The sequence below is a fragment of the Lontra canadensis genome, unplaced genomic scaffold, assembly GCF_010015895.1.
Source record: "Lontra canadensis isolate GAN:19392208 unplaced genomic scaffold, GSC_riverotter_1.0 scaffold2, whole genome shotgun sequence".
NCBI classification, from domain to species: domain Eukaryota; kingdom Metazoa; phylum Chordata; class Mammalia; order Carnivora; family Mustelidae; genus Lontra; species Lontra canadensis.
In genome coordinates this window covers 62,439,980-62,465,030 of record NW_022630996.1, presented here as the reverse complement: position 1 = coordinate 62,465,030, position 25,051 = coordinate 62,439,980, and the positions used below count along the sequence as shown (strand labels likewise).

The 25,051-nt window shown below is 36.0% G+C and overlaps 1 protein-coding gene across 2 annotated transcripts in view; it reads left to right on the top strand.

Annotated features, from left to right (window-relative positions):
- VPS50 (VPS50 subunit of EARP/GARPII complex) overlaps positions 1-25,051 on the top strand; it is a 133,179-nt gene that overhangs the window by 60,760 nt on the left and 47,368 nt on the right. For both annotated transcript variants that reach the window (XM_032875058.1, XM_032875050.1), the window contains 2 exons: positions 13,021-13,115; positions 13,446-13,544. In XM_032875058.1, coding sequence (XP_032730949.1) covers positions 13,021-13,115; positions 13,446-13,544 — 194 coding nt within the window. The remainder of the gene's footprint in view (positions 1-13,020; positions 13,116-13,445; positions 13,545-25,051) is intronic.

Sequence of the window (25,051 nt, the reverse complement as noted above, 5' to 3'; positions counted from 1 at the left end):
TAATTCTTCCAGTCCACAAACATGGAATATCTTACCATTTGTTTGTGTTGTCTGCAGTTTCTTTTGTCATTGTTTCAGACATTGTTTTCAGAGTAAAGGTCTTATACCTTTTGGTTAAGTTTTTTCCTAGGTATTTTATTCTTTTGGCACAATAGTTAAGTGGAATTATTTTCTTTCTTTTTTAAAATTTTATTTTATTCTTTTTTTATTTATTTGACAGAGAGAGAGATCACAAGTAGGCAGAGATAGGCAGAGAGAGGGGGGGAAGCAGGCTCCCCGCTGAGCAGAGAGCCTTATGTGGGGGTCAATCCCAGGACCCTGAGATCATGACCTGAGCCGCAGGCAGAGGCTTAACCCACTGAGCCACCCAGGCGCCCCTGGTATTATTTTCTTAATTTGTCTTTCTGCTACTTTGGTATTAGTTTATAGAAATGCTACCAATTTCTAGGTATTAATCTTGTGTCTTGCAACTTTAATGAACTCATTTACTACTCCTAGTAGTTTTTTGGTTGCATCTTTAAGGTTTTCTATGTATAATATCCTGTCATCTGCCAGTGACAATTTAAGTTCTTCCTTACAAATATGGGTGCTTCTTCTTCCTTTTTCTTGTCTTATTGGTGTGGCTAGGACATCCAATACTGTGTTGAATAAAGTAGCAAGAGTAGCATCTTCGTCTTGTCCCTGATCTTAGAGGAAACGCTCTCAGTTTTTTTTTCAACATTGAGTATGTTAGCTGTGGGGTTTTTATGTATGGCCTTTATTATATATTAAACTACTTTTTATTTACCATTAATTGTGGGTTTGGCTGACTTTTTTCTAAATATTATGTATACTGGAAAGGAAAATCTCATTAAGTATACATCTAAAGTCAGATATGAATTGTTTCTGATTTAATCTCCTGATTTAGTCTCCTACTAATAGACACTAGTCATACTTAATTTAAATTGTAGAATCCGTGATAGAATTTCTGGTAACTCCATGTGCTTTGAAATATTGGCCTGGCATTTTATATAGCCGGTTTCCATTCAGTCTGGCAACTTGATTTCATTCCAGGTATAGGAAAATCTGCTAAATAGGAGAGTTGTTTTGTTTTGTTTTTTGCAGGATTGTATTTATTTGTCAGAGAGAGAGAGGGCGTCAGTGAACACAAGCAGGGGGAGTGGCAGGCAGAGGGAGAAGCAGGCTGTCCACTGAGCAAAGAGCCCAATGCGGAACTCGATCCCAGGACCCCAGGATAATGACCTGAGCGGATTCTTTACTGACTGAGCCACCCAGGTGTCCCTAAATATGAAGTTTAGTAAAGCTATTCTCATTTAAGCATTTGGCCAGTTAATGGAAGTGATCATGCTTTTGAGTATAGACTATTGTGTGTAGGTTTCAGGCTTTAAAATATCTTCATCTCCATCACTCCAAGTCTCCTTTGCCCCCCACCCCGACCCAATTCTCAATAGTTCTAAAACAGTATTTTGCATACTTTAGGAACTCATTGAGTATTAATTGAAATTATAAGGCTCAGTACAATTGAAAAAAGCAGAAACTCTGAAAAACAAATGCTTTTTGATAACACATTCAGCAGGCAAAACCTGACCTGATTTGAATTCATTTAGTAGCAGAACAAAACCTGTATTGTCATTAAGTTTTTTTGTAGTATTTATCTCATTAAAGTGAACATTTATATGTTGTAGGAATATTAATGTGTTTTATTTTGGGATACTGCCTTAGACCCCACTCGTGGGTGTTAAATATATATGTTATATACATTTCTTTTTTTTTTTTTTTTTTTAATAAACATATATTTTTTCCCCAGGGGTACAGGTCTGTGAATCGCCAGGATTAAACAATTCACAGCACTCACCATAGCACATACCCTACCCAATGTCCATAACCCCACCCCCCTCTCCCAACCCCCCTCCCCCCAGCAACCCTCAGTTTGTTTTGTGAGATTAAGAGTCACTTATGGTTTATCTCCCTCCCAATCCCATCTTGCTTCATTTACTCTTCTCCTACCCCCTTAACCCCCATGTTGCATCTCCTCTCCCTCATATCAGGGAGATCATATGATAGTTGCCTTTCTCCGATTGACTTATTTCGCTAAGCATGATACCCTCTAGTTCCATCCACGTCGTCGCAAAGGGCAAGATTTCATTTCTTTTGATGGCTGCATAGTATTCCATTGTGTATATATACCACATCTTCTTTATCCATTCGTCTGTTGATGGACATCTAGGTTCTTTCCATAGTTTGGCTATTGTAGACATTGCTGCTATAAACATCCGGGTGCACGTGCCCCTTCGGATCACTACGTTTGTATCTTTAGGGTAAATACCCAGCAGTGCAATTGCTGGGTCATAGGGTAGTTCTATTTTCAACATTTTGAGGAACCTCCATGCTGTTTTCCAGAGTGGTTGCACCAGCTTGCATTCCCATCAACAGTGTAGGAGGGTTCCCCTTTCTCCGCATCCTCGCCAGCATCTTTCATTTCCGGACTTGTTAATTTTAGCCATTCTGACTGGTGTGAGGTGGTATCTCATTGTGGTTTTGATTTGTATTTCCCTGATGCCGAGTGATATTGAGCACTTTTTCATGTGTCTGTTGGCCATCTGGATGTCTTCTTTGCAGAAATGTCTGTTCATGTCTTCTGCCCGTTTCTTGATTGGATTCTTTGTTCTTTGGGTGTTGAGTTTGCTAAGTTCTTTATAGATTCTGGACACTAGCCCTTTATCTGATATGTCGTTTGCAAATATCTTTTCCCATTCTGTCAGTTGTCTTTTGGTTTTGTTAACTGTTTCCTTTGCTGTGCAAAAGCTTTTGATCTTGATGAAATCCCAATAGTTCATTTTTGCCCTTGCTTCCCTTGCCTTTGGTGATGTTCCTAGGAAGATGTTGCTGCGGCTGAGGTCAAAGAGGTTGCTGCCTGTGTTCTCCTCAAGGTTTTTGATGGATTCCTGTCTCACATTGAGGTCCTTCATCCATTTTGAGTCTATTTTCGTGTGTGGTGTAAGGAAATGATCCAATTTCATTTTTCTGCATGTGGCTATCCAATTTTCCCAACACCATTTATTGAAGAGGCTGTCTTTTTTCCATTGGACATTCTTTCCTGCTTTGTTGAAGATTAGTTGACCATAGAGTTGAGGGTCTATTTCTGGGCTCTCTATTCTGTTCCATTGATCTATGTGTCTGTTTTTGTGCCAGTACCATGCTGTCTTGATGACGACAGCTTTGTAGTAGAGCTTGAAGTCTGGAATTGTGATGCCACCAACTTTGGCTTTCTTTTTCAATATTCCTTTGGCTATTCGTGGTCTTTTCTGGTTCCATATAAATTTTAGGATTATTTGTTCCATTTCTTTGAAAAAGATGGATGGTACTTTGATAGGAATTGCATTAAAAGTGTAGATTGCTTTAGGTAGCTTAGACATTTTCACAATATTTATTCTTCCAATCCAGGAGCATGGAACATTTTTCCATTTCTTTGTGTGTTCCTCAATTTCTTTCATGAGTACTTTATAGTTTTCTGTGTATAGAGTCTTAGTCTCTTTGGTTAGGTTTATTCCTAGGTATCTTATAGTTTTGGGTGCAATTGTAAATGGGATGGACTCCTTAATTTCTCTTTCTTCTGTCTTGTTGTTGGTGTAGAGAAATGCAACTGATTTCTGTGCATTGATTTTATATCCTGACACTTTACTGAATTCCTGTACAAGTTCTAGCAGTTTTGGAGTGGAGTCTTTTGGGTTTTCCACATATAGTATCATATCATCTGCGAAGAGTGATAGTTTGACTTCTTCTTTGCCGATTTGGATGCCTTTAATTTCTTTTTGTTGTCTGATTGCTGAGGCTAGGACTTCTAGTACTATGTTGAATAGCAGTGGTGATAACGGACATCCCTGCCGTGTTCCTGACCTTAGAGGAAAAGCTTTCAGTTTTTCTCCATTGAGAATGATATTTGCAATGGGTTTTTCATAGATGGCTTTGATAATATTGAGGTATGTGCCCTCTATCCCTACACTTTGAAGAGTTTTGATCAGGAAGGGATGCTGTACTTTGTCAAATGCTTTTTCAGCATCTATGGAGAGTATCATATGGTTCCTGTTTTTTCTTTTATTAATGTGTTGTATCACATTGATTGATTTGCGGATGTTGAACCAACCTTGCAGCCCTGGAATAAATCCCACTTGGTCGTGGTGAATAATCCTTTTAATGTACTGTTGAATCCTATTGGCTAGTATTTTGGTGAGAATTTTTGCATCTGTGTTCATCAAGGATATTGGTCTGTAGTTCTCTTTTTTGATGGGATCCTTGTCTGGTTTTGGGATCAAGGTGATGCTGGCCTCATAAAATGAGTTTGTAAGTTTTCCTTCCATTTCTATTTTTTGGAACAGTTTCAGGAGAATAGGAATTAGCTCTTCTTTAAACGTTTGGTAGAATTCCCCCGGGAAGCCGTCTGGCCCTGGGCTTTTGTTTGTTTGGAGATTTTTGATGACTGTTTCAATCTCCTTACTGATTATGGGTCTGTTCAGGCTTTCTATTTCTTCCTGGTTCAGTTGTGGTAGTTTATATGTCTCTAGGAATGCATCCATTTCTTCCAGATTGTCAAATTTGTTGGCATAGAGTTGCTCATAATATGTTCTTATAATTGTCTGTATTTCTTTGGTGTCAGTTGTGATCTCTCCTCTTTCATTCATGATTTTATTGATTTGGGTCCTTTCTCTTTTCTTTTTGATAAGTCTGGCCAGGGGTTTATCAATCTTATTAATTCTTTCAAAGAACCAGCTCCTAGTTTCATTGATTTGTTCTATTGTTTTTTTGGTTTCTATTTCATTGATTTCTGCTCTGATCTTTATGATTTCTCTTCTCCTGCTGGGTTTGGGGTTTCTTTCTTGTTCTTTCTCCAGCTCCTTTAGGTGTAGGGTTAGGTTGTGTACCTGAGACCTTTCTTGTTTCTTGAGAAAGGCTTGTACCGCTATATATTTCCCTCTCAGGACTGCCTTTGTTGTGTCCCACAGATTTTGAACCATTGTGTTTTCATTATCATTTGTTTCCATGAATTTTTTCAATTCTTCTTTAATTTCCTGGTTGACCCATTCATTCTTTAGAAGGATGCTGTTTAGTCTCCATGTATTTGGGTTCTTTCCAAATTTCCTCTTGTGATTGAGTTCTAGCTTCAGAGCATTGTGGTCTGAAAATATGCAGGGAATGATCCCAATCTTTTGATACCGGTTGATACCTGATTTAGGACCAAGGATGTGATCTATTCTGGAGAATGTTCCATGTGCACTAGAGAAGAATGTGTATTCTGTTGCTTTGGGGTGAAATGTTCTGAATATATCTGTGATATCCATTTGGTCCAGTGTGTCATTTAAGGTCTTTATTTCCTTGTTGATCTTTTGCTTGGATGATCTGTCCATTTCAGTGAGGGGAGTGTTACAGTCCCCTACTATTATTGTATTATTGTTGATGTGTTTCTTTGATTTTGTTATTAATTGGTTTATATAGTTGGCTGCTCCCACGTTAGGGGCATAGATATTTATAATTGTTAGATCTTCTTGTTGGACAGATCCTTTGAGTATGATATAGTGTCCTTCCTCATCTCTTATTATAGTCTTTGGCTTAAAATCTAATTGATCTGATATAAGGATTGCCACTCCTGCTTTCTTCTGATGTCGATTAGCATGGTAAATTCTTTTCCACCCCCTCACTTTAAATCTGAAGGTGTCTTTGGGTTTAAAATGAGTTTCTTGTAGGCAACATATAGATGGGGTTGTTTTTTTTTTTTTATCCATTCTGATACCCTGTGTCTTTTGATTGGGGCATTTAGCCCATTAACATTCAGGGTAACTATTGAGAGATATGAATTTAGTGCCATTGTATTGCCTGTAAGGTGACTGTTATTGTATATTGTTTCTGTTCCTTTCTGATATACTACTTTTAGGCTCTCTCTTTGCTTAGAGGACCCCTTTCAATATTTCCTGTAGAGCTGGCTTGGTGTTTGCAAATTCTTTCAGTTTTTGTTTGTCCTGGAAGCTTTTAATCTCTCCTTCTATTTTCAATGATAGCCTAGCTGGATATAGTATTCTTGGCTGCATGTTTTTCTCGTTTAGTACTCTGAATATATCATGCCAGCTCTTTCTGGCCTGCCAGGTCTCTGTGGATAAGTCTGCTGCCAATCTAATATTTTTACCATTGTATGTTACAGACTTCTTCTCCCGAGCTGCTTTCAGGATTTTCTCTTTGTCACTAAGACTTGTAAATTTTACTATTAGGTGACGGGGTGTGGACCTATTCTTACTGATTTTGAGGGGGGTTCTCTGAACCTCCTGGATTTTGGTGCTTGTTCCCTTTTCCATATTGGGGAAATTCTCTCCAATAATTCTCTCCAGTATACCTTCTGCTCCCCTCTCTCTTTCTTCTTCTTCTGGAATCCCAATTATTCTAATGTTGTTTCGTCTTATGGTGTCACTTATCTCTCGAATTCTGCCCTCATGGTCCAGGAGCTGTTTGTCCCTCTTTTGCTCAGCTTCTTTATTCTCTGTCATTTGGTCTTCTATATCGCTAATTCTTTCTTCTGCCTCATTTATCCTAGCAGTGAGAGCCTCCATTTTTGATTACACCTCATTAATAGCTTTTTTTTATTTCAACTTGATTAGATTTTAGTTCTTTTATTTCTCCAGAAAGGGTTTTTATATCTCCCGAGAGGGTTTCTCTAATATCTTCCATGCCTTTTTCGAGCCCAGCTAGAACCTTGAGAATCATCATTCTGAACTCTAGATCTGACATAGTACCAATGTCTGTATTGATTAGGTCCCTAGCCTTTGGTACTGCCTCTTGTTCTTTTTTTTGTGGTGAATTTTTCCACCTTGTCATTTTGTCCAGATAAGAGTATATGAAGGAGTAAGTAAAATACTAAAAGGGTGGCAACAACCCCAGGAAAATATGCTTTAGCCAAAGCAGAAGGGATCCCAAATCGTGGGGGGGGGGGGGAGGAAATAAAAAGAAGTTCAGAAAGAAAAAAAAGAAAAAAAGAAAAAAGAAACAAATAAGAAAAGAAAACCAATAATGAAAAAATATAAAAAGGAAAAAAATATATATATATTAGATAAACTAGCTAAAAAAAGGTTAAAAAAGAAAAGGGTAAAAGTTAAAAAAATTTAGCAGAAGAAGAGAAAAAAAATTGTAAAAGAAAAAAAAATTAAATTAACTGCAAGGCTAAAGAATCATGGGGAGAAAGCCATGAGTTCTGTGCTTTGCTTTCTCCTCCTCTGGAATTCTGCTGCTCTCCTTGGTATTGAAACTGCACTCCTCGTAAGTGAACTTGGTCCTGGCTGGGTTTCTTGTTGATCTTCTGGGGGAGGGGCCTGTTGTAGTGATTCTCAAGTGTCTTTGCCCCAGGTGGAGTTGCGTCGCCCTTCCCAGGGGCCGGGCTGAGCAATCCGCTCGGGTTTTCTTTCGGGAGCTTTTGTTCCCTGAGCGCTTTCCATAGAGTTCCGGAGGACGGGAATGAAGATGGTGGCCTCCCAGTCTCCGGCCCGGAGGAGCCGAGAGCCCGGGGCCCCACTCCTCAGTGTGCCCTCAGAGAACAGCACCCAATTACTCCCGTCACCCTCGCCTCCGGCTGCGCTCCAAGCTGACCGAGCCTGCGACCAGTTTAAGGTAACCCCGAGCCGAGAGTCACTCCTCGGCTCTGTCTCTGTAGCCGGCTTCCCCGTTCCAACACCTGCAAGCTCTGCGACACTCAGACACCCCCGATCCTTCTGTGAACCTGCGGGACCTGAGGCCACACTGGCCCCCCGTGGGCTTCACCCCGGTTAAGCCCCTGGAGCGATGTCCCTCAGCGGAACAGACTTTTAAAAGTCCTGATTTTGTGCTCCTTTGCTCCGCTGCTTGCCAGGAGCCGGCCCCTCCCCCCACGGTCTATCTTCCCGTTGCTTTGGATTCACTTCTCCGCCAGTCCTACCTTTCAGAAAGTGGTTGATTTTCTGTTTCTAGAATTGCTGTTCTTCTTCTCTTCGATCTCCCGTTGGATTTGTAGATGTTTGCAATCTTTAGATAAGCTATCTAGCTGATCTCCCGCAACCTGAAGTAGTCTCAGCCTGCTACTTCTCCGCCATCTTGACTCCTCTTCTTATATACATTTCTAACCATAATACATTTCTAACATCTGAAATGTTGAATTCCAAACCACAAATTAGCATGTGACGATTTGTATACATTTATTATAAATTTATTATAGAGATAATGAAAAGTGAAAAGCATAAGAAGATAGCTTTTTTAACATAAAAACTAAACTCAGAATCAGAAAGACTGATTTTTTGATATGAAAATCTTTAGAATATTTTCCATGCGTTTAGAATCAAAAAGAAAATTTATAAGACAAAAGGTCGTGTCAGTTGTACAATTTGGCAGACACTGTGGATTTAAGAACATGTTGGTGAACCCATGGTACTTGACCTTTTGGAGCTTACAAATCAAACTATATGAAAGTCTCGATATTCTAAGATTTTTATTTTCATCTTTAAATATTTGATATGTAAGAAATTATTCATATTATTCTTATGCTTCTTATTTATTTTTACTATAGAGCATTGGGATTGCAATATTTCTACTTCTTGTGAATTTGAGATTTTCTTTACATCCTAGAATGTCACCCACTTTAAAAATTTATGCCTGAGCATTTGGAAAATAACCATGTGTTTCTTCTTTGTGGTAGGAGTTAAGTTCTATGTGTATATTAAAGCAAGCTTATTATTAATTGTATTATTCTAATCTATATCTTTATTTTTTCTTTGTTTCCTTGACCTGTGTAATTATGAGGGAAGAGTTTTAATCTTCTAGAAGGTTTGTAATTTTGTCAGGTTTTATTTTATTTCTAATGTTAGCTTTTGCTTTTTATACTTGGATGCTATGTTGATTGATGCTGCAGTGCTAATAACCACTTTACCTACCTTCTTTGTATGTAATTCCCTTCATTAATTTAAAAAAAATATGTGGTTCTTTTGTCCTCAGGCATTTTGCTGTGAATTCTAGCTTGCTTTATTATTACCATCGCTATGCTTATTTTGTTCATATTTTCCTTTGACTGTCCCTTTATTTTAAAGGCTTTTAGATCATGTTTTAATTGTGTCTTCTATAAATATAAAAGAAATATTTTTTTGAGAGAGAGACTTTATTTTTTAATTGGGCAGTTCAATCTGTTTATATTTTTATTGGTGTTTAATTCATAGTTCTTTAATTATTAGAGAAGCTGAACATTTAAAAATCAATTAATTATTGATTTGTGAGTTATTTGCTCATTTTTTGCTTATAGGTTCTAAATGATATATATGATAATGAGTAATTTCCTATATGTCATTTGTCTATTTTCACTTATATTCAATATGCAGATGATCAGCATTTTTATGAGATCAGATCATTAACCTTTATCCTTTGTGACTTATGCCACATTTCTTCTTTTTTTAAAAAAGTTAAAAATTCCTTAATTTTTTATTCCTGGTACCACTACCACTGTTTACAGGGCTATATACCTGATGTAATGAAAAAGAAAAAGAAAAAGCGATATGAGATGAAAGACTTCAGGAATGTACATCTAATTGACACTACATTGCATTAACCAATACCTGCACTTCGTTGTAAACTGTGGCTATGACAGTCCTGAACCAGCAGGCTTTCCTGTTTAAGCTGCAGTAACTTTTCTGACTATGGATCATCGTTCCTTCTGTGGCAGATTTTTACAGTTCCTCTAATGCATTTGGGACGACTGTTTCAAAGTAATCTGCAGCTTTCCTGACAACTCCTTGCTCTCTCTCCTACTGCGATCTGTAGTCCTTTTCTTCTGAATTGTTTTAGAACCTTCTGCTTCCATATCCACCACTTTTACCACCACATCCATAACCATCACCAGAGAGACTGCCCAGGCTTCTTCCACCAAAACTGCCTTTTTCATCGAAGTTTCCACCACAATACATAAAGTTGCCAGATCACCTCCATGATGTCTTGTGATCCAGCAGATGGCATTTCTTGTTTAGAAAAGGCCTTTTTCACTTCACAGTTAAGCCCATAAATAGTGTGGTATTTCTGAACAACAATTTTATCAATTCTATCATGATCATCAAAAGTTACAAAAGCAAATCCCCCTCTGCCTGTCTTCCATAATTTTTGTGGTTTCAATCTTGCCATACATTTCAAAATTGTCTCTCAAATTATATTCTTCTGTATCTTCTTTAATAACCCCAATCAAAGTTTTCTTCACTGTGAATTGGGCACCAGGCTTTACAGAATCCTCTCTAGAAATAGCTCTGATTCCGGTAGAGGTCCATCAACCTTGTGTGGTCAGACACATGTTCTGCATCCACCTCTTCAACACAAGTATAAATTGCAAAACCAAAACCCCAGAAACATTTTGTTTGTGGGGGAGGGGAGTCTCTCATCACCACATGATCTATAAGCGTGCCCATTTTTCACAATGTTCTTTTAAACTGTCATCTGTAGTTTCAAAGCTCAAACAACCAAAAAAAGTGTTCTCTTTTGTTTCCTTTGCCTTTGGAGACGTATCTTGAAAGAATTTGCTGTGGCTGATATTGAAGAGGTTACTGCCTATGTTCTCCTCCAGGATTCTGATGGATGAGGGGAGTTAGAGAGGAGAAGGGAGTTGGAAATTGGAAGGGGAGGTGAACCATGAGAGACTATGGACTTTGAAAAACAATCTGAGAGGTTTGAAGCGCCGGGGTGTGGGAGGTTGGGGGAACCAGGTGGTGGGTATTAGAGAGGGCACGGATTGCATGGAGCACTGGGTGTGGTGCAAAAACAAGGAATACTGTTATGCTGAAAATTTAAAAAAAAAAAAAAGTAAATAAAAAAAAAATCTTTAAAAAAAAAAAAAGTGTTCTCAACTGCTCTGGTTCCTTTGGATTTTGGCCCTCCTTCCCTAGTGGCAGTGGCAATGGCAGTGTGGGTGGGTTGGGCTGGTGGGCGACTGGACAGTAGTTTTACCTGTTTTGAGACCAGATTCGCCTCTTCCTACTTGAGTTCAATATCTGTGCTACATTTATTCTTAAAATACTTCTTCCTGGGGCACCTGGGTGGCTCAGTGGGTTAAAGCCTCTGCCTTCGGCTCAGGTCATGGTCTCAGGGTCCTGGGATCGAGCCCCGCATCGGGTTCTCTCTGCTCAGCAGGGAGCCTGCTTCCCCCTCTCTCTCTGCCTGCCTCTCTACTTGTGATCTCTCACTGTCAAATAAATAAAATCTTAAAAAAAAAAAAATACTTCTTACTGTGTAAAGCTCAGTTTAACATTCATCTGGTAATTATAGATATTTATCTAAACTTTGTATTAATTGCTATATCCCTAACACCTAGAGTACTGCCTAGAACACTTAGTAAGTACAGCACTTAGTAAAATATTTTTGCTTTAAATTGCATTAATTTTTAATTTTTTGCAAACATACAAAAACAGTTATCTAATCCATTTGTATGTCTTTTGCTATGTGATCCAAAGAGAGGAGAGAGGAGTTTTTCCCCCCAAATGTAGTTGTTTTTTCCTCTACTACCTTCTGAATAATCTTTTTTCTTGTCTCTTTTATGTGTGGTGCTTCCTTGTAGCAAGGTCTTGTGGAAAGAGGAGACTCTGAAGGTAGAGAGAACCAGGATTCAACTCTTAGCATTGTTATTCTTGGGGCATGTGAACTTAGGCAATTACTTGACCTGTTTTCAGTTTTTCTTCTCTTTGGAGGATAATAAATGCCTGCTCAACAGAGCTGTTTTAGATTTAAAGATAATATATAAAGTTCTTAGTATAATGCTCATAAAATATAAACAGTCAGCAAACAGTAGTTTTTACTGTTGTTCATTAAGGTCTTGTGTGTCTACTAGCACTAGTTCTGAGTTGTTTGTCCTGTTTTGTTGATTCTTTGGATTTTGGCAGTATTCTTTTTTAAAAAATAGTTTTTCTACTTGTGATCTCTGTCTGTCAAATAAATAAATAAAATCTTTAAAAAATAGTTTTTAATATATTTAGTACAAGTAGGACAAGTCCTTCAATATCACAAGTTTTATTCCATCTGCAGCTTTATATTTTTAAAAGAAGTTATTGCTTGTTATTTCTGGTGAATTTTAGAATGATTGTTTATTGGAAAAGTTTTTTGTGATTTTGGTTAGAATTTCACTGAACCCCTACATTAATTTGGAAGAGGTGACATCTTTATACTCATTCAGTCCCTCGACTCTCATTTTATTTAAATTTCTTTTGAGTCCTGTTAGGGTTCTTAGCTTTTTCTTACAGATCTAATGCTGCCTATTAAAATTATTGCTAAGTATGTTATATTTTTAATACTTATTTTATTTTTTTATTTTTTATTTATTTTTTTTAAAGATTTTATTTATTTATTTGACAGAGAGAGAGAGAGATCACAAGGAGGCAGAGAGGTAGGCACAGAGAGAGAGGAGGAAGCAGGCTCCCTGCCGAGCAGAGATCCCGATGCGGGGCTCGATCCCAGGACCCTGAGATCATGACCTGAACCGAAGGCAGAGGCCTCAACCCACTGAGCCACCCAGGCGTCCCTTTAATATTTATTTTAAATGGAGTCTTATTTTAAGATACTAAAGCAGAAATACATGAAAACTTAATTTTTATGTATTGCACATAATCACTTCACATAGTTATCTTATTCTAATTATTTTTGAATTGATTATTCTAATTATTTTTGAATTTATTATTTTGAGGTTTCTAGCCTAGCAAGCCACTCATAAATGATGATGATTTTGATCTTCATATCCAAAATGAGGATATAATTTTTATCTTGCATATATGTATGTATTAATAGTGATGGTCATCATTGTTATTTTTATATCTGATGTTTATAGAATTGTCTCCGTGATATCACTCTAAGAATATTGATTATTGGCCTAAATATATATTCTTAAGAATGTATTCCTGTCTAATTTCAATGTGTAACTATAGAATAAATGGTTCTTGGAACTTAACATTCTATATTTTGGGTTTACTTGAAATATTTTTTTGGTTTTTTTTTTTTCAGGATGTTCAGCTAAAAGTAAAAACCTACTTGCTTGGAACAGATTTGTCTATATTTAAATATGATGATTTCATCTTTGTTTTGGATATAATCAGCAGGTACTGTGTGAGATCTTGTTTTATTCTTTAGTTTGAGTCATTCAACCATGATAATCAAAAAAATCATGAATCAGTGAGTTATGTATAACTTTTTCGTGGAAATGAAGACAATTGAACATTCATAATCTAATTTCTGCTGGGTGTATGTGAATGTGTTTAAATATTTCTGCCCTTCAGATGTCTGTAAACCATAATGAATTTGTGAAAGTTAGAATTTCTTTAAACTTCCATTTTTGTGGTATGTTACCTTTGAAGAAAGATGACCTGGACTACTTTTGTTCTGTAATAAGGATGTTGCTGAAATTTATGTAAATCTTTTTATCCAACTAGGTTGATGCAAGTTGGGGAAGAATTTTGTGGTAGCAAATCTGAAGTTTTACAAGAGTCCATTAGAAAACAGAGTGTCAATTATTTTAAGAACTACCATAGGTAAGAACTGTAATAAAACATGAATAGACTTATTTAGGTAATGAGAATACTTTGTCTAACACTTAAACCTTATAACATTAATTGGTTTAAAACAGTTACTTTTGAATTTGAAAGAATTCATTCTTTGTAGCTCTTTTTGTGCCGGTTAAGGACATTTTTTTCTGCCAAAAATACCATAAAATATTCTCATTTCTTATTTATTGTAAATTTTGATAGATTGTCCTGAAGCCTCAAAATGTTGAACTAAATATTCAACCAATTTCTTTATGGTGAAAGATGATTATTATGTTGGAGTTCACCAAAAGAATTTGACCATTGTCCTATATCTGCATATGTGGTGTGAGCTAGTAAGGAATTAGATCAGTAGAGGTAGCACTCAGTGAGGTGTACTTGAAAGCATCTGCCTTTTAGGGGTAAGAAGGCTTCTGAAGAAGGCATGATATTCAGAATCTAGCTATATAGTCAAAATTATGTATTACATTGCAAAACAGTAACTACTGACTTTAGAAAGGGTGATTAGGAATGGTTTTGGGAATGGTGGAAGGTGGGAAAGAGTGTTTAATTAGCAGTGTGATTGTATGCTTAAAGCAGCATTAAATTGAGAGAGCTATTTATTAGATCTTTCCTTATATAAGGTGGAGACTATACTATATCCCTTATATATTTTATCATTTGAATTGTTAGATCTTACTTTATTCCACATTTTAATTTTTGAAATTAAGTTTTGATTTTGTTGTTCTTTGGTGCCAGGGAAAGTAAGAATTTTATTTTATTTATTTATTTATTTTATTATAATTTTTTATGATATTTTATTGGTTTTTTTCCTGTCTCAATGATATATATACATACATACACCTGTATGTATATATATTTAATTATGTTCAATTCTGCTTTTTCTTCTTGGTCAGAGTTAATACCTGGTCATAGTCATAGGTGCCATGTCAGAAGAGAAATTATTGGACATCAAATCAATGATTAATCATTAAATATATTTAAGTATGTGTTCTTTATTATTGTGAACTATTAAATATGTTTAAGATTTAAACCGAAGCAGAGAATTTGAGTTTTGTATTTGAATTCAAAGAAAGTTTAGAGGCGTCTGGGTGGCTCAGTGGGTTAAGTCTCTGCCTTTGGCTCAGGTCATGATCCCAGGGTCCTGGGATCGAGCCCCACATCAGGCTCTCTGTTCAGCAGGGAGCCTGCTTCCCCCCACCCCTCTGCCTGCCTCTCTGCCTACTTGTGATCTCTCTTTCTCTGCCAAATAAATAAATAAAGTCTTTAAAAAAATGTTTAGAAGATTTAGAAAAAAATTTTTTAATTGACTAAACCTCAGGAGAACAGTGGTAAGGGGACAACATGAAACCTTAATGCTGCCTTCATTTTTATGTATATTTTTCCCCGTTAAAACTTAAGCCCTCCTGAAACAGATGACCTGGCTTGTACACATTGCTGTACAAAAGGAAGAGTTTTAAAATCATAAATGGGAAAGGATAAGGAACTATGAAGGAGCCAAAAGGCTCACTTACCAGTCACAATGAAAGCATGACAGGTGTCCATTTCCCAAAGATTACTTGTAGTCAGTAAGACAACTGGGAGACCTTTTGGTGTTCATAGTGACTGTACAGCATGTGCAATGAAGAAAAACCAACTCTGATTTATTTATGTAAAAAGATTTACATAAATTTCTGATGGGTCTCCATTCTGCTTTCTACTTCACTTATTGTCCAAAAGGGTCCATCATCTGGGGCAGCCAGATCTGGGCATTTCTAGACTATGACCATGATGGAGATTCCTCTCCAAAGTTTACCTTGATGAAATTAGACTATAGAAACGAATTATTGAGGGGCACCTGGGTGGTTCAGTGGGTTAAAGCCTCTGCCTTCGGCTCGGATCATGGTCCCAGGGTCCTGGGATTGAGCCCCGTTTTGGGATCCCTGCTCAGCGGGGAGGCTGCTTCCTCCTCTCTCTCTCTGCCTGCCTCTATGCCTACTTGTAATCTGTCAAACAAATAAATAAAATCTTAAAAAAAAAGAAATGAATTATTGAATGTTTCCAAAACACTCAACATTTTAATGGACTTCTCTTAGAAATATGTGTGAAATTTCTTTCCCGTTGAAGAGACTGTACAGAACTTTCAGAAGGAGAGCTGGACTGGGAGATAGTAGACTTGGGTTCTTATACCACTTTCAGTGCTTGCCAGCTCCCTGACACTGAACAAATCATTTAACTCTGGCTGATGGTTCTGTCAAACTGCAAAAACGGGTGGCTAGACGAAAAGATCTCCATAAACGTTGCCTGTAGATCTGCCCTTTTTTCTTTCTGTGTTGTATATTGGAATACTGGAATAGGTTAAAAAGTAAAAATTTAACTTTTCTAAAAGTATTCTTTTCTATCCCCAGTATCAAAATGAGTCTAGTTAATATACTGGCTATGGTCATTCTCTCTCCCAACAGCTGCCATTTGGAAAATTATAATAAAAATCATTTGGTAAAATTAGTGCCAACCGTTAATGGGTTCTGCAGTAAATCTTTTTCTTTAGAAAGCAAGATAAACTTAACAGTTGGTTTAGAAATGATGCCAATGTACATAATACTGAGTTGACGAAAGTCATTACATTAGTAAGTGATGAATCTATTAAATTCCAATTTAATATCTTCTTCGCCAAATCATCTTACATAAATATTTAAAAGCAGTATGAAACATGGTGAAATATAGATCAAGTGGGTTTTAATTTTGTTAATAAAAGTGTTAAAACATCCTTACAATTTGTTTCATGGTCTGCTACTGCCAAATAGAGCTCCTGAGAATCTAGAAATTCTTAGACCAAATTATTCTGACTTAGAGTCCACTAGGCTATTATTATAAGATGATGGCATAATAAAAAAGTGAAAGTAGAAGCATTTTACTCTGTGGGTGGAACATCTATTTATATAAACTGTACTCAGTTGCTTGTGGTAGTTGTATGAAAGTCTGTATGTCATTATCTTTTTCTAGGGCAAAATTACATGAGACTGTGAGGGAACACAGTCTCTATCAATGTGAATTCTTCTACAAAAATATAGTTTTATTCACACAAATTCCTTAATGTTCAGTGTTAAGTCTGTATACATCCAACACTATCATTCTTCTGCCAAATGTGATAGAAGTCCCAAAAGCACAAATTATCTGATTTAAACAGTAATGTCATAGAAATTATGTAGTTTAATTGCCAGAACATTCTATTTAACAAGTGCACGTTAATTTCTAATTACTCTAATGATCAAATCTTATAAAATATTTTTAAGGATTCTAAAGGTCCAGCAACTTGTGTTAAAAGAGGAGAGAGGTCATCTCTCCTTTTAGGGAGAAAAACTTCCCATTGTCTGAAGGTTTATTTTTATAGTATTGAAAGTATAGAAAGTATCAAAAGTAGAGAAAGGTTTATCTTTAAAGTATCTTTAAAATGTGTGTTTCTAGAATCAAGTTTATTACCCATATAATTCTCTTTGTTTTCTGCCTGGACCAAGTGATTTAATTTTTTTTTTTTTTCCCTAAAGATTTTGTTTATTTATTTGACAGAGAGAGTCCCAGGAAGAGAGGGAACACAAGTAAGGGGAGTGGGAGAGGGAGAAGCAGCCCCCTGCTGAGCAGGGAGCCTGAGGTGGGGCTTGATCCCAGGATGCTGGGATCAAGACCTGAGTGGAAGGCAGCCTAAGTGATTTAATCTTTTTTGTCTTTTTGAGTACTGGGCCTTATATCTTCTAGAACTCTCCTCCTCATGTATTCTCTGCCAAATAAGCGTTTTTGGCTAAGGTTTCAGAGAGGGCAGTAAATAAATGATCAGTAGTTTTAGTTTTTTTTATGATAGAGCTCGAGTTTTTTTTTGTTTTTTTTTAAGGAAACAGTCTAACAAATGTAAAGGTTTAAATCTTTAAGTGCCCAACCCGTTTTAGCTACTATTGTTGTGTAACGAACTATCCTGAAACTTAAGGGTTTAAAACCACCATCATTTTGTCATGATTTCATGTAACCTGAGAGTCAGGAATTTAGGAAGAGATGAGCTGAATGACTCTTCTGCCCCTTAGAGGACTGGCTGCAGTGACTGAGTAGTACTCAGCTGACGGTAGGGTTTGTCTAGAGGATCCAGGACGGCTTTGCTTGCACCTTGGTGGAGATGGCTGGAAGGATGTACAGAGTTGAGTTTGTTAGCCACAGTGCCTGCATGTGGTCTTTCCAGTATGATGAACTAGGGGTGGTTGGACTTCTCTTATATGGCACCTGGCTTCACACAGTACTAGTTTTCCAAAAGCCCCAGGTCAAACCTTCATGGCCTTTTCTGATGTAGGTTTAGAAGTCATGCAGTCCTTCTACCATATTCCACTGAATACAAGCATGTCGTGAGGCTACCCAGATTCAAGAGGAGGGAAATTTGTTGGGGAGGTGGTAAGGTCATGTGTATAAAAGAATGTGTGTGGGATGTGAGGTAATTATTGCAACTTTCTTTGTTATGTTCCTTAGGAAAATAGGGGCAATATTTTTAGAAAGCAAATGTTCCTGGACTTGGTGGTAATGGTACCAATAAATTATCTTTAATATTTAAAATACTAGAAATTAGATTATTTAAAAGTAAAAACATGTATGTTTCTAAACTATACAAGAGGGCTTAAATTTTAGTTAAAATGAGAACAAAGTCTTCATGGTATCTTTCTGATGTTAGACTAACTCCCTCTGCCATAGTATATAATAAATAGTGGTAGACCATTCTTAAACTCCTCTTAGTTTATACTGTTGTTATTGATTTCCAGTTTTCTTCCTGTATTTGGGGCAGTGTGGTGTTATCAGTGGTCTTGGGTTCCTACCTCTGTACTAACTAGCTTTACCACCTCTGTAATTTGGTTTTCTTATTTCTCTGAGCATCAAGTAAGTTCCTTCTCTTTAAATGTGACAGGCTTATAGCAGAACCTTTACCTTCCTTGAAGTGTTTGATTTTATTATTTGTTTTTGGAATCTGCCTTTTACTGCATCAAGTCTTTTATCAGGTTAATTACAAGATCTGGATTTCACACAGTTCTAATTCATGGATTTTTTTTTCCCCTTTAATTAGTAGGTCAGCATATTTGAGATGCTTCTTAGATTGGTTGGTTATTGTCTTCTTTACAATATTTACCCTTTAAAATCTTTTAAATTTTATTTGAATTGTACCTGTTCTTTTGTACACCATGGAGCTTCTTTGTATCCTATTTGTATCTTGTTTCTTAAAGAGATAGGGGGCACCTGAACTGCTTAAATGGTAATAATTAGGTTTACTTTTGACATAATATGTCAGCATTCATTTCTGTTATTCAGCATTTGATTGCAGTTTGTAGTTTATGTACTCACTGCTTTTTCATCGTAACTGTTACTCTTTATGTGTATTAGTAGAGTCAAATAGAAGAAAAAAACAAAATGCAGATCTTCCAATTTGTGTAAAAATGTTCTTGGGCAAAGAGATGTAAAGGAAGTTTTTTGTAGCTTTAATGAATCATTTTCGATAATATTAATGAATTTATCATTCACAGTCACAAAATAAGTAACTATGTTTTTGACTATGTTTTTTCAACAGTGGTGCAATGAAAAGAACAAGATTTGGAAATTAGGGTCCCTCTGCTGTCTACTAATCATGACCTTGTGACCCTTCACAAGTGGATTGATATTGCCTAAGGCCCTCTGTGGCCATATTTTTAAAACAAGCCTGCCTTTATTGCAGACAGTTTAGTTAGGGGAATGAGAGGATTATTAAGATTTTTTTCTTTTGAAAAAATTTATTACAGTGTAATATAAAATATACACATCTTAATGTACAACTCCATAAATTTTTACGTATATGTATACCACATAAACCACCCAGGTTAAGATACAGAATTTTTCCACTGCCCTGGAAGGATCTCTTCTGTCCTTTCTCATTCAAAACCATCCTTAGAGATAACCGCTGTTTTGCCTTCTATCACTATTGGTTAGTCTTGCCTGTTTTTAGCATTGTATAAATACTTTTTATGCCATTCTGAATTTTTTTGCTTTTTTTTGTTTTTGTTTCTGTTTTTGGTTTTTTTTTGCTTTTTATTTAAAGTTTCCAGTTGTTTCTTGTGCATACTCATACGTGTATACACATACACATATGTGCATATTTAAGCTGATTTAGGATATTGACCTGAAATTCCTGTAACCTGGTGGTTAAAGCATTGTATTAAACCTAATAATCAGTTGGGAGATTCTTTTGAATTTTCTATGTATACAGCTATGCCATTTGTGAATAATGATGGTTTTATGTATTCATTTCTAATCTTTATACTGGTTAGGACCTCTGGTACGCTTTTGAGTAGAAGTGGTGACAAGGGGTGTCTTTATTGTGCAGTGCTTTGTCAGTAGGTATGATATTTGTGGAAGGCTTTTATAGATACTCTATGTCAGATTAAAGAAATTCCTAAGAGACAAAGTGTACTTTAAGTCAAGAGGTATTGCTAAAAATAAAGAGAATACTTTCATAATGATAAGAGAGTATTCGTTAGGAAGATAAAACAATCTTAAATTTGTATGCCTATACTGACATAACTCTAAGACATATAAAGCAAAATATTTAGACTAAAAGGAGAAATAGATAGTTCTGTAATACTAGAATTTTTTTGTGTGCCACTTTAAGTGATTGATAATGGAAGCAGAAAAAAGTCACTAAGGATATGTATTTGATCAACATATTTAATAACATTTGCCTCTTTTTTATGTGTGTGTGTGTGTGTGTGTGTGTGTGTGTATGTCTGTGCCTGTGTGAGAGACAAAACAATTGCAGAGTAGATATTTTTTTCAAGAGCACACAGGAGTTTATCGAAATTGATCATCCACTGTGCCATAAAGCAAGTTCTTTAAAAATGTCACAGGGGCACCTGGGTGGCTCAGTGGGTTAAAGCCTCTGCCTTCAGCTCAGGTCATGATCCCTGGGTCCCGGGATCGAGCCCCACATCGGGCTTTCTGCTCAGCAGGGAGCCTGCTTCCTCCTCTCTCTCTGCCTGCCTCTCTGCCTGCTTGTGATCTCTGTCTGTGAAATAAATAAATAAAATCTTTAAAAATAAAAAAATAAAAATAAAAATGTCATAGGATTGAAATCACAGAGCTTACTTACATTCTCTGACCACAGTGAAATTAAACTAGAAATAAATGACAGAGATAACAAGAAAATGCACCCATTTTTGGCAATTAAGCAACCTATTTCCATGATCAAAGAAGAAAACATATAGGAGTCAGAAAATCTTTTTAAATGAATAATAGTAATAATAAAACCATGGCATCAAAGTTACAGGATTCATAGCAGAAGGGAAAATTTCTAGCTGTAAGTGTACTTTTTGGAAAAGAGGAAAGTTTGAAAATTAGTGCCTTAACTTTCCATTTCAAGAAGTTACAAAAGTGACAGTGAATTAAACAAAAGGAAAGAGAGGGAGGAAAATTATAGAGCAGAAATCAATGAAATAGAAAGCAAATATGTAATAGAATTCTGTACTAGCAAGACTGAGCAAAAAGAAAAAAAAATACAAATTACCAATATCAGCAGGACTTTATCTATAGATCCTATACATTAAAAATGTAATAGTATATCAACTATTCTTCAATTTAAAAAAAAGAATGCAGTAAATGTGTAGTGATGTAGATACATCGTAAAATGATAGGAACAACTTTATGCTAATAAAATTGACAATGTAGATGAATTAAACATATTTCTTATAAAACCAACTTAAGAAGCTGACAAAAATAAAATATAGAATATCTGCTAGACCCGTGTCTTTTAAAGAAATTAACTCTATACTTTATTGATTTATTTATTTATTTATTTATTTTTTAAGTATTTATTTATTTATTTGACAGAGAGAGATGACAAGTAGGCAGAAAGGCAGGCAGAGAGGGAGAGAGAGAAGGAAGCAGGCTCCCCACCGAGCAGAGAGCCAGTTGAGGGACTCAATCCCAGAACCCTGAGATCATGACCTGAGCTGAAGGCAGAGACTTAACCGACTGAGCCACCCAGGCGCCTGACTCTATACTTTTTAAAGAAAATATTTCGTCTCTAGCCTGCTGCCTTCTGTGGTAAATTCTATCCAACATTTAAAGAGGAAATATCAACACCAACTCTTTCAGAGAACAGAGAAAGAGAGAATGCTTCCTAACTTATTTTATGAAGCCAGCATAACACTGATACCAAAACATAACAAGGACATTACAAAAAAGAAAAATTTTAGGGAAGTGTCTCTTAAGAATGTGGAACACTACATCAAAAACTAATGACGTACTGTATGGTGACCAACATAACACAATAAAAAAATAGATATATAATCAACTAGGAGGTTTTTTGGTAGGCATTTGATGACTTCCAAGTGAATAAACATCATATGCTGGTGTCTTAAAAAAAAAAAAATAGAACATAGATGTAAAAATTCACAAACAGTAATAGTATAGGAGAAAAAGGTTAGCTGCATATTTAAAATTAATCTAATTTACTAATTAACAGAATATAGGGAAAAATCCCATAAGGATCATCATAATAGATGAAGAAAAAAAATTTGATAAAAATTCCACCCTGTTTCATAATTATAAGAAATCATGCTTGTAATTTTTACTTTCAAATTATGGCCTTATATTTAAAGTGTGTGTCTTGTAAATAGCATATAGATTATCTTACTTTGTTTGTTGTTGTTGTTTTTAAATCCAGTCTGCTGTATTTTGTTTGAACTGGTTGGTTTTTTTTCCCTGTTTCTATTTAATGTATTCATTGGTATAGTTGTGTTTAAATCCATCATATTGCTGTTTTATATCTAGAAGTGTTAATCTTTTTACATTTATATTTTGTCTTCCTTTATTTTGGATTGATCATGCATATTTTTTAGTTTAATACTATTTGGTTTCTCAGTTAGCCTTTTAAAAAGAGATTCTTGTAGTGGTTACTGTCTTTTCAGTAGGCACCCCTGTTCTGTTATTGTTGACCATAAGTTAGTATAGTGGAATAGTGTAAGAACTAACTTTGTAACTGCATTCATCTTTTCTTACCCTTTTAGTGTTTTTATGTGGTTTTATCATATGCTTCTACTTTCCATCTTGTTTCCTGTATACTCTTTATCCAAAGGGTTCACTAAGCCGCTTTTGTCTGTGAGTTGGTACCTTTTATCCCTGTAATAGTTTTATATTATTATGTAATAAATGGACATGAGCTTAACAGCTTAAAACAAAACCCATTTATTATGTCACAGTTCTGAAGTTAAAAGTCTGGATCAGCTTGTTTAGGTGTTCAGCATTTAGGTATCTTACAGGGCCGAAATCAAAGGACCAGCAAGGCTGGTCTCTGATCCAAAGACTTTGAGGAGGAATCCATATCTGAGCACATTCTGGTTGTTGGCAGAATTCAGTTCCTTGTGATTTTAGGACTGAGGTATTTTCATGGTGGCTCTCAGCTTGGGAACATTCTCAGCTTCTAGAAGCTTCTCTCCAGTACTTGTGCATGACTGTTTCCAAGTTAAAAGCCAAAAATGACACATAGAGTTTTCTCATGCCTTAACACAGACAAGGGGATTTGACACAGACACACAGAGAGAGATACACACAGGAGAAAGTAATGAGAAGACTGGCAGAGATTAGAGAGCTAAGGCCACAAACCGCAGAATGGTGGTAACCATCAGAAACTGAAAGATGCAAGAAATAGATTAGATTGGTAGATGATGTGAGAGGGTAGCCCTGCTGACACCTTGATTTCACTTAGTGATACTGGTTTCAGACTCTGGCCTCGAGAACTATAGGAGAATAAATTTCTATTAAGTTACTCCATTTCTGGTGGTTTGTTACAGCAGCCACAGGAAACCAATACAAAGTGGAATTGCTGGGTTAAATGGTAACTTTATGTTTAACAATTTGAAGAACTACCAAACTGTTTTCCAAAGTGATTCTGTCATTTTAAATTTCCATCAGCATTATATAAAGACTCTTAATTTCTCCAAGTCCTTATTGACACCTGTTATTGTCTGTCTCTGATGATAGCTATCCTAGTGGGTATGAAGTGATGTCTCATTATGTTTTTGACTATTGATATTCAGCATCTTCTTATATGCTTATTGGTCATTTGTCTATCTTTGCAAAAATGCTTATTTAAAGCCTTTGCCCATTTTTCAGTTGGGTTGTTTGTCCTTTGTAAGAGTTGTAAACGTTTATGGTTTTAGTTCTTATATTAGGTCTGTGGTCCATTTTAGTTATTTTTTGTATATAATGTGAGATGCGGGCATAATCACTTTTGGGATACTCTTAGCCATTACCTCTTCAAAACTGCTTCTGTTCATTCTATGTTCTCCATTCAGTTGCATGCATACTAGATGTTTTGACTGTCTCATTTATCTTTTATGATCTTTTCTGTTGCTTCCATTTTTGTTTTCAATTTGTGCTTCACTTTGGATAGTTTCTGTTGATCTGTCTTTGAGTTCATCGAGCCTCTTCTGCTTAACCAATTTTTAATTTGAGATAATTGTTTTTTTTTTCAGTTACAGAATGTCTGATTCTGTTTTTGTTTTTATTATTGCAGTTCTTTGAACTTCTCCTTTCTTTCATTTTGTACATCTTTTTTCTCTATTTTATTTAACTTAATTATAATAGTTATCTTAAAGCTCCCTTCTGTTAATTCTAATATTTGAAGCAGCTTTTGCTTTTTTACAGAATTACCCATTTATTACCTCTTTACTTTAGAAATCTGAATTTTTTAAAAAATCTAGATTTTGTGTTTAGCAGGTTAGTAGTAACAATGAAGCTGTTACAAGAAGGGGAAAAGTAGGACAGGCACTGGCCATTTATTTCCTGGGTCAACTGAAAGGAAGTAGTGACTTTTCTGGAACTGCCTATACAATGTACTGATTACTCAAGATAGACAGTAAACCATAATAGCATTAAAAAAGAGAGAAGAGGGATGCCTGGGTGGCTCAGTTGGTTGGACGACTGCCTTCAGCTCAGGTCATGGTCCCGGAGTCCTGGAATCGAGTCCCGCATCGGGCTCCCAGCTCCACGGGGTGTCTGCTTCTCCCTCTGACCTTCTCCTCGCTCATGCTCTCTCTCACTACCTCTCTCTCAAATAAATAAATAAAATCTTTAAAAAAAAAAAATAAAAAAGAAGAGATCAATGTGATGTAAGTGATTAGTGCAGTGCTGGCTCTGGAAGTGCTGTACTTGGTAATTTAATTTGTAAGTGTTGTGTAGAGATAGGCCCTGAGCTAAATGTATTTGGAGAGTGATAATTATCTTGATCTTGTGGCTTACTAAGTATGATTAAGATCTTTGCTATTTAGCATAAAGCATTTATTAGTATTAATGATCTCATAAACTTTGTACATTATTCCTCTGTTTTTTGGCATTGATAAATGATTAGCTAGGGATGTTTTAAGTATGTGAGTTGGGGAATAGCTTTTAGTTTCATCCCTTAATAAAAATATCATTTCCTGTACATTCATTATTTTTGTAATGTAATAGAGATTTTGTGAGTT